The sequence below is a fragment of the Coptis chinensis genome, chromosome 5 (assembly GCF_015680905.1).
Source record: "Coptis chinensis isolate HL-2020 chromosome 5, ASM1568090v1, whole genome shotgun sequence".
NCBI lineage: Eukaryota > Viridiplantae > Streptophyta > Magnoliopsida > Ranunculales > Ranunculaceae > Coptis > Coptis chinensis.
In genome coordinates, this window is record NC_141460.1 from 90,544,413 (window position 1) to 90,555,206 (window position 10,794).

The following is a 10,794-nucleotide window of genomic DNA, read 5'->3' on the forward strand; positions in this document are numbered from 1 at the left end:
CGCTTGTCCGCTTGGCTAGTCAAGCGTGAGGCTAGTTCATAGATCTTTGGGCTTCGATTACCAAGGAATAGAAACTTTACAAATAAAGCCCGAGGATTGGCACTCCATTGCTTTTATTTTATATGCGTATATGGTTACAATTATCTACGCCTCCTAGTGTGCATATGATGTAGCTCCTCGGGCTGGACCGTTAGCTAGTGTGTAAAAACGGATAAAATTTGTATCTGTATCTATAGAATAAAGAAAAGTGCCATTTGAGTCAACTCTCCATTATATTTCACCGCTAAGTGGCATGTATATTTCCGGTGCCGGTTTTCCAATTGGCGAAGCATGGCTAAAGGATCATCACATTGGACCTAGTGCCCGTGGTTTGGTCAATAGTGGGCTAAGAAATATTGAATCGGTGATGTGTTGAGGGTTTCGGAGGAATTCATTGGTAACGGTCATTGATCTTGGAAAAAATTCCCTATTGCTATAGGAACTGGAAGGGGCGAAGGGTATGATCCATGCATATTGATATGTATGTTCCCAATAATTATTCTATGAATTCAATAAAACGAAATGGCGTTCATCAAGAAAAATTAAAAATCTAATAACTAATCTAATATAGTATAATATAAATTTTCAAATTAACTTAAGGTTTTGGCTCCCGAATATCCAATTGACTAATTAATTCTTTATAACTTACTTTCGTTTTCTTTGACAAATAAGCTAAAGTATTAAAAGATGTAAGCCCACTAAAGAAGCCCAGCCCATCGAATCCATATCGGGACTTTGATTTTCCGATATATATCGACGTACAGTTCTAGACTTCTAGTCCTGCACTGAAAAAAGAATCTAGTCCAAAACAAAAACAAGAAGCAAGAAGAAGAAGAATGATGAGCGGACTGCTGAAAAACATCCTAACAAAATCAAATCCTCATCCCAAAAAAAAAGCCAAACCCATTTCCATCATTCCTTCTCCACAATCATTTCTGCACACAACAGCCGCCTACTGAAAACTCGGTGGACCCATTTCTTCAGTCCCTCAATCCCAATGCAGGTATATTAATTATTTAGTAATTCTAAGCTAGGGTTTTATTGGTGTTTAACGTTTTATTTTATTGTTTGTTTTAGAAGGAGGTTTTGTGTATGCCAAACTCTTCCAAATTGGTAAATATACAACGAAGAATGATGTTATTCATTTACTGGAAGGATCTCATCTTTCGCCTCACGATATTAGAGTTTCTTATGCTCCTAATTTTAAACCGGAGGGAATGTATGTATTTATTTTTATTCTTTCTTTATTTATTTGTGTATTTGTTTTTATATTGTGTTTTTTTATACAGGGCGTTGCAGTTTTGTGTCGGTCCTGCGTTTGATAATGCTATAAAGGCTAATAGTAGGAAGGGGCGGTTGTGCCGGTTGGAATTGGTATGATGATTTTCTGTCTTGTACGAGGTTATGTTTTAAAAAAAAATGATAATTGTTGATTGTTATGAGTAACCTTTTTTATTATTGAATTTACAGGCAGGATCGCAGATTGTGGGATTCTGTTGAGTACTATGATGGGAAAACTGTAAGTAGTAGAAATCTAATTTGTTCAGTGTTTTCAATCTGGCGTGCATTGTGTTAACTAAGTTGTGTACATGCACTATGTTAACTAGGAGAATGGCTATCTCTATGTGGACTGTGTTAACTAGGATAAAGTTACTAGATTGTAAAGTCAAATTCAAGAAATTCATGATAGTTGTGGGAACCCATTATTGCTGGTAGAAAAAAGGACCCTTTTAATCTGTTCAACCACCTCCATTACAGTGTTAAACTTCATTGGGAGTACCGTGCCCTTCTCCACAAGCTGTAGTGAAATGCCAATGCAATAGGGAAATAGAAGTTATCCACGTGCTATGGTGAGATGCTAACTGGTTCAAATAACTGTCCAGCTTGCTATGAGAACGACTCTTGTCTAGCCAGGAGTACTGAGATTTAATAGTGTAGAACATGTGGTTCACAAAGTGAGATCTGATGGACAATTAGATGAAGACAGTGAAACATATGATGATATTAAGGCAGACAGAATGTATGGTCAATCTGGAGCGAATATCAAGGAATCCGTATGGAGAGATGTGATCCTGAAAAGAATCCCCAAGAAGAATTAATTAAATAGGGCTGTGCTAGTACCATGTGATTGTTGTAGATAAGGACGATCTACCAGTCTACAGTTGGTATGGTTTAAGAGGAAGTGCTTATTGTATGGTATATAGTTCCTTCTAACTTGGTCTTTTCTATCTTGTTTTAACAAATCGTTAATCGTAATAAAATAAATTTTGCTGAAAGAAGTGGTTCTCAAGGAAAAATTTCCTACTGTCTCCCCCTAATGTCCAATTGTGAATTACTATGTGAAATCTATTTTACACTTCCAACCAGTTTTAAGATTTAAGATCAAAAAGATGATTCAAACTAACTAACTCACCATGTCTCACAAACTCATCAGCAAAACCCTCGTGTTTCTAGAAATTTTAGAAATATCTATTTGAGATGCGTGAATGGTTGTTGCTAAACCAAATGTCATTCCAAAGCTTATGAGTTTTCCTTCCCCTCAGTGATTACAAACATTACTATGTCGATCTTTCCAATCTGGAAAACATGGTTCCAAGTGGTACTTGAGTATTATCACCTTACGCCGAATATTATTAACTTCTTCCCTATATTCCAAAGGTCATTTCCAAACAAGGGTTTGTTCATAATTTGGATTTATTCCCATTAACATATCATTTATCATTTGAAGATATCATCCTTAATGGGATGGCATAGAACATTCCATTTCACAATATGTTTTCCGTAAAATTTGTCATGCTTTTGGATAATGGCATAGTGGTAAGCTATAAATAGGAGAGTCGTGTAGATGATTTCCAATGATAGTGATATGTCTTCCATTTGACTTGGATTCTCTTTGTGTTACCAATACTATTTTAGCTATTTGAGTTTTATTCTTCTGATTAGAAGTATTTTTATTTATTACTGTGTAACTCTGTTTTTCCATGCATCAATTTTGTTGCTGTTGTCTGGATGAGCCTTCAAGAGTTCTGTGGGGAAATAAAAGAGATTGCTTTAGTTTTGATTAATAGTATTAATCATTATATGTTAAATATATACTTTCCTTTGGAGTTACAACACATACATCTATGAAGCATAATCATATTTAATAAGTAGGGACACTGTTGGGGAAAAACTAGAAACTCATAGGACATAGATACCATAATATTTTCTGTAAAATCATGATTTACACATTTTTTGTTGTTTTTGTTTTTTCTTTAGTTATAAATTTTATTTTATTCCTAATACCCTTTTCCCTGAAGGTGGGAATCGAACCTAAGACCTTGGGCCAACTTCCCAAGTCTTGACCAGTAGGCCACTGGACACCTCTTAAAAATTTATGGGAGGGGGGGGGGATTGTGTTTCGTGTAGATCAATCATTTTATTGTTTACTTAGATTATCAGTCTAAGTCAAGTGTTCAGTTGTCATGTTTTTATTGTTGGAGAATCAGGGGTAGGGTAGGACCCATTGTATAGGTATGTAGCATGTACTATCTACAGAGTTTCAGTGTGTTTTTACTTTACTGTATAATAGCTATTTGGGATATATTTCCATGGTCTTTTGTAGCGAGGAAAGGCATCTCATTAGAAAGCAGATATATTCATTACAAAGCAGATATATTCTTTACTCACCTGAAGACATTTGTTTTGTATTTTTAATGTAGAATTTTAGATTGGTAATTAAAGGTTGCATTTCAAGTCACATTTAATAGCATTAACGCATAAGGTTCTATTTGTGATTTTTCCTCTTTCCTATTTAAGTCAAAATTTGGCATAAAGGATTTGTGTAGGTGAATGAAGTACAATCAACTTTTTCTCGTACAGTTAAATGTCGTTAATGAGGGGCAACACTGATGTTTAACCTTCAACATCTACGGGCAGGCTGATTACGATGTGAGGATCAATTTCAGGAGGTGGAAGATGTTAGACTGGTATGAGGATCTAGTGCATTGGTGAATATGATAATTTACAACAGTACAAATGGGAAAGAAGTGGCAATTTGGAAGTTGATAGAGATATGGGAGGCTCTGTTAATGTCTAAATTGTAATAACACTGTGGATATGTTGATGGGACACGGCCCTTTTACTTGGTTGGTTTGCAGGATCAAATAATCCATTGCTGAATCGTATTGATAGATTTTACGCCCAGATGGAGGAATTGTGAGGGGAGGGTGGGGTGTGTGTTGGACTGTTGTTTTGGGAGTGGATTGGCATGCCAATGCTTGGATTGCTTTATGGAAAGAAGTACCTGGTTTAAAAGAAAAATCTATGTATGGACTGACTGTTTTGGCCTCTTGGAGATCAAGATGGATGAAACTACCCATTTTGACCAGAAGGAAGAAGATGAATAGATTATCCAAAGGATGGTGGCAAAGAGAAATCCATCAGCTAAACTCCATGTTTGTTTTCTTTGGTCTCAGTATTGAGTAGAGGGATGAAGAGTAGTATATGCTTTCTCAGTCGCTGCTAGATGTTGAACTAAGTATTTTCTTCCTGGTGAAGGGGTGTGAAATAGCTTCTAGTGGGGCATACTAACCCTCTGAGGTTGCTAGCTAGCTGCTGGGAAAGCTGGTGAGGATCATCAAATGGAAATGAAGAAGAACAGATGGCCTTAGGGTAGACTTGAAAGAAGGGTTTTGCGGGTCTGGACCTGGGAAGCTTGAATCGCTTCCATGTGGGGATATGTAAATACTAAAAGATGGATGTTCATTCGGTTTTATGGGTTATCTTGCCTCAGAGGAGGTGGTTCCTACCTGCTTGGGTGGTCATAGTTATGTTCTGATGAAGGCTAGCCAGAGATTTGTGCATGCACTTAAGTCTTGGTTGTATGTATTTCAAGAACAGTAGGCCTTCTTCGGTAGCAAATCACCACTCCTTTGTCATTTGATTTGATTTTATTCTGTAATACTGTTAAACACTCTTTGGTATTCTATTGTGGAGGGTGGACGTTTCAATTTTTTTTTTTGGTACTGTAGAACTGCAGAATCCGATTTTGGATTATATATCTCAACGATTTTTTTTGTTTTATACTTTTATTGTATTTCTAATATCTTGTAAAGTTCGCAGAATATGGTGTAGAAAGAGAAATACTGTGTGTGAGAGATGCTTACAAATTGACTACTAGAGTATAAAATGTGCAAAGTAGAGGTGAGATCCTTTTGCAGGCTTCTCGTTAGCTCTGTCTGACACTCTTGACCAACATTTGTGTCAAAATGTCGGAAGAATTTTAATTTTATCTGTTTAGACTTCTAGTAATTGCAAGGTTACAAGATTTTAATACTTCACTAAGCTGTCACCAATTCTAGTTAGTTACAATTTAGTGAAATGTTTCGTTTTTGTGACATCAGCAATCTATATTAGCAAGAAAAAGTTAAACAAAGACTTGTTCTGCACTGGAGAAAGCACAGGTTGGTCAATACCATGCTTTCATTGTTTGACCTTTTGTTTGCATTCATCTTGCCACGTATGACGTTTCTTTATGCCGAGTATAATTGTTTTGATCCACTGGAAGGAGAGAGCTTTGGGATTTAGTTAATTCGTTGAATAATCTGGGACGATGCCACATTTGAAGGAAAACTAGCTTTATAAGTGAATGCTGCAGAAGTAAGCCTTTGCGTATGACCAATCCCAAAAAAAGTTTGACTAAGATTTGAGGCTGTTAATAGGTTTTCCCTCAAAGAACTCAAAAGAGACGAAGTGCAGGCCGGAATGATGTGGATTGTTGCAGTCAGAAATGGTGCAAGGCTGCATGAGTTTGTTGGGGACATCATTCTACATACAATTAAAGGAGGAGATGAGGCTAATGAATGTTACCTTGCTATGTGCCACCTCAAGTTGACAGTGCCAGGTTCATTTGTGGAGTTATTTTTGCTTTAACGTAGTAGTTCTTCTGTGGATGTTGACGAGAAGTTCCTACTCTTATGTTTTTCACTGTCGCTGTTATGTAATGTTGTTTGGGTTCGTCCTGGATCTGTTATTTTCCTTGGTGCTGCAAGTAAATGCTAGAATTGTACATCTACAATGATAGCTGGTAGTGGTGCATCGTATATGCAGAAAAACTGTGTGATATAGAAATAAATATTTAATATTGCCTATTGCGTTTGTGATTTTTGCCAACATTCCATAAACCTAATTTCCAGATCACTTGTTTTGTCTTTATCAGGTGTTGTTGCAGGGACTTCCTCGCAATGCATTGCCAGAGGATATTGAGCGCTTCTTGTGTGGTTGCGACTTCAATTCATCAAGCCTTCATATTTTTCTCAGGTAAATTCGTTGTTATATAATTAATACCTTGAAGTCATTTTGGAAATCAGGTACATACCTATGTTTGGTAATTTTGTGCAGGCAATCATTTCCAGACCCAGTTAGGATGGCGCTTGTGCAGTTTCCTTCTGAGATTGAGGCAATGAATGCAGTCATTGTGAAGAATAGAAGTTTCTGTCTTAATAATCAAATCCTGATGCGAGTTCTTCAGTAAGAAGGATTCTCTTTAGGATCAGTTGGACAAGTACTCTGTTCATGGAATAGGATTTATTAAATTTATTCTCAATGACATGCGAACCTTTGTTTAGGCTTTGTGTATCTTTGAATCCTATAACTGAGGCCATTAGTGGACGCCTCTTCCTTTGATAGACTTCTCTTCGTTGATAGTTATCTCTTTGCAGTACTATAAGTGTAAGCCCTTGGGGTAGGTTGGATCCAAAAATGTCTTTTACCTAAAACAGGGATATTTTGAGAGATTCAACAGAGATCCTTTTATGTTCTATATGCTTTTGAGTTCTTTAAAAAAACTTCCGGATTTTCAGTTTTCACTTGTGTTTGAAAACCGAGCAGAGAATTGAGAAAAACAAAAGAAGTGAGATATTATCCACTTTACTGGTAAGAGGAGGAACTAGAAATCCAAAATCAAGCTGCGGGGAGCTGAGTTCTCTCAGCTCGCCCTTGTTTCTGCAATGAACGTGTTTTATATGCGAAAAAACATGTTTTTTCCAGGAGTTTCCAACTCTCCAAAAGCATTAAAAAAGTAAATAAACATATAAAAAAACGAGACCAGATCTTCTCCGCCCGGGTGGAAAAGATCATATTTTACACCTTACAAAGAATAAAAAACGGCTACAAAATAGAGAGATTCTGTGCGTGGTTTGGTTTATCACTTTATCTCCACATTCTAAGCCCTCTCTCTCTCTCTACTTCAAAGGAAAATGGAGAAACAAAAAAAGAAAAGAAGGTGTGGTAATCTCCACAAAAAATGCTTCAGATTTGATACATTCATTTTTTTCCTCACTACTCATCACAAATTTTAGATAAAAATAATTGTAGAAAAGGTTCAAATGACACATAAATTTTACAACTTTAGTACATTGTAACTTTGTAAGGCCTAACTTCAGCAATGAAATTAAGAACATTGTTTTCCTTAAATTACTTGGTTTTACATGGATTTGAAGCGAAAATAGGCTAAACTAGCTTGCTTGACAGAAACTTTTGCCTTGCATATATCCCACAACAGGGATGATTTTATGCATGTCTCATTGAGTGTTATTTGCAGCTTGAGTGTAAGGCATGACTGATAACACCCATGGGCTTCACCAAAGTACTGATGACTAATAGTGCTGATCTATTACTCATTCAATTCACTTTGTCTTCACCAAAGTGCTGACTAATAGTGTTGATCTATTACTGCATTCACTTTGTCTGTAACAAGCTAGGCATGTAAAGGAGTGATAATAATTATTCAAACTAATCAGCTCGTTACCACTCTTGGTTGAGTGATACCTGAGCAATTCAGCAAGCTTGGTTCTATTTTGGGAGTCCTCATGGATACCAAGTTTTAGGTTCTTTTTGAAAGCCTCATAGAACTTGTTATAGTCTTCTTTGTTCTCAGCAATCTCAAAAAAGAGCTCGAATCTTGTTTTGGATATTTGGCAACATCTTTCCTTATTTTTAGTGATTTGTAGCGTTGTTTTTGTTTGTTTTTTTTTTTTTTTTTTTTTTTTTTTTTTTTTTTTTTTTTTTTTTAATCTAACACCGTTACTTCCCTTTGTTTTGGATGTGAAATATGTGGACAGGTGTCAATTTACTTTTGTAAGGTGTAAAATGTGATCTTTTACACCCGGGTGGAGAAGATCCGCGGCCTCTAAAAAAACACATACTTATCAAGATTTAATATTCAACAGCTGAACAGCATATAGGCTAGAAATAGAATACGACATAGTACAACACAGACGTGGATAGTTCCGTGTGGAAGCTTCTCAGGGTAGTGATTAATATGGGACTACTACCTAGGGTATTGCCAACAGTGCTTGCGATTGCTTCTCATAACGAAATCCTTCCTTCTTGGAGTCGTCTGCGGACCAAATGAAGATGCCATGAAGATTTCCCTGACTCTTTAGCCTACTGCAAGCAGTAAAGAAGCCATCATTTGGAGACAACCCTCCACTGCCATCAGTAGCGAAACTAGCCATGATCTTTCCCCCTTGATAATGTGAACTCTGGGTCTCAAAATATTTCATGAACTGAGACACACTTGTACCCTGATCATATGCATAGAACTGAAAGTTGACGTAGTCTATGAGATGTCCATACTTACTCCACAGTGCCATGTAATGACTCTGAACTTGGTCATCATCAAAAGGCGCTATGGAAGCAAACGATATGAGTCCGTTGCCTTTAAGTGTCGTTATTAGTCTTCCAATGCACTCTGCGAAGGTATTCAGGTCAGTTTGAAAGTGCTCATAATCAATGTCGATCGTAGGGGAGCGATATCTTATTATGCACGCGTGCAACGTAGTTTTAACTTCGGGGCCGCCCGACCCTCGAGACCTAACCGGAGCAGCTCCCTTCTCGGGAACACCCGGTCTGGCTGACCTCCAAAAGAGCGACCTACGAGAAAGGAGAGGACGAAGATATTTCAAGACGAGCACATGGCGAGCGCCTCGTGTAATGATAACCATCGGGGGTAATCATTACCCATCCCGGAAAATAGGGATAACCTCATCAACACCCAATGAGTGCATGACTTATAATATAACCATTTCGACACTCATTCACGCGATCTCGACCTTACACGTGTAGCATAAACACACGCGTGTCTTCTAGATTGATCCTTCCCTAAGCCTATAAATACCACCGATTGAACTACATTCGGGCCCGATTCATCTCTCCGAAGAAAAGAAAGAAAAGGAGAAAAACTAAGAAGAGGATACGAGGCGGTTCGGCCGAAGCGAACTTCGGTCCAACAAGAAATCCAAAACACTCCTTTACATTAAGCCGTCTGTGGTTTTCGATTACTTGAGAGCCACTTTAAATCGGTTCATCCATCTCTAACTCTCAAGCCCACGAAGCATGGTTAGCCTAGAAGATCAAGTCCAAAGACCTTGCCCACGGTTGGGAATAGCGAATGAGAGCATTTCCTTGCTTTCGGGGAGGAAAATGCTACTTTACGTGCTTTCGGTGGATAGTTACCGGCAACAACAAATTCGGCAACGGAGCAGAGAACAAACATCAATGACGTTAATCAACAGATTAATGAGTTATCTCAAAGGATTGGTCAGAACGCCGCAAAGAAGGATTCGACACAGATTGTGCACAAGATGCTTAAGACGTATCGCGCATCTCCATTCACCGCAGAGGTCCTCAATAAAGCCTCTCCACAAGACTTTATCCAGCCACGCTTTCCCATGTACGACGGCAGCACGTGCCCTGGTCAGCATGTGGCTCGCTATATTCAGAGTTTGGCACTTTACAACTCACCAGAGTTTGATCATCTCCACTGCAGATTATTTCCAGCCAGCCTCAAGGATGGCGCTCTCGATTGGTTCTTTTCATCGGAATCGATTCTATAAAACCTTTGAGCGACTTATCGATTTGTTCGCCCGGCCGATGCGTCCACAACAGCGGGCGGAAGAAGGCGATCTTGATTCTTTGTTTCGGTTATCATTCAAGGAGGGCCGAAACTATTCGTGAATTCCTAGGGCGGTTCAAGGCCGAAATTGTGCATGGAAAGTGGCTTGAAAGAATCTTTCGCCATTAATTGGCCTTTTCAATGCTTGCCCGAGTCGCGAAACACCGACCTCGCTAGGTCGTTGATGAAGGAACGCCGAGACCTTTGTCCGAGCTACGCTCACGCGTGGACAAAGTACATCAAGTTGCGAGGAAACTTTAAAACTCCACGGTTTAGCAGAGAACCGGGAGGTCGTAGCGAGTCTCGATCGTACACCACGGGGCAAAGCGCTAGGTCGCTTGCACCAAAGGCCGCACCCGCTCGAAAACAGATAGAGAGTTAAGCCATCCCGACGCTCCCCGGCTACGATACAGGTAAAATTAAGCGAGCCCCATTCTTCGGCCCGAAGTGAGGCAGACCCGATGAGATCGGCGACAAGCCATTTTCGCGCATTTCACAACGCCAAATGCCATGAAACCGATGCTTTTTTGGGGGCTTAAACATTATCTCCGGGATCTAGTGGAAGCCGGCCACATCAAAGCAAGACACTTTCGCATTTCGACGCGGCGATGCGATAAAACCGATGGCTCGTCGAGTCCGTGAGTCGATCTCCATCTCGCCGCCACTCCCAAGAGTTTCAAAGGTCGTCCACGCGCAGCGGAGGGCGTCCACGAGATCGTTCGGCCACGAAGCCGGCAGCACTCATCCGATCGTGACAATGATCGAACTATTCGCGTGATTACTTTTCGGATGATTCCATAACCTCATCCGAGAGAAAA

General features: G+C 39.1%; 1 protein-coding gene and 1 pseudogene across 1 annotated transcript; one reads left to right on the forward strand and one right to left on the reverse strand.

Annotated features, from left to right (window-relative positions):
* Positions 1-933: 933 nt before the first annotated feature.
* On the forward strand, positions 934-6,705 carry LOC147499967 (uncharacterized; the record flags this gene model as incomplete). The annotated part of the gene is made up of 6 exons (XM_086563576.1): positions 934-1,042; positions 1,117-1,258; positions 1,329-1,403; positions 1,510-1,558; positions 6,239-6,339; positions 6,421-6,705. Coding segments are annotated over 6 exons (609 nt in total), but the record flags the coding sequence as incomplete, so codon positions are not given.
* A 1,327-nt stretch (positions 6,706-8,032) lies between these two features.
* Positions 8,033-9,026, reverse strand: LOC147499968 (chitinase 1 pseudogene; annotated as a pseudogene).
* Positions 9,027-10,794: the final 1,768 nt, after the last annotated feature.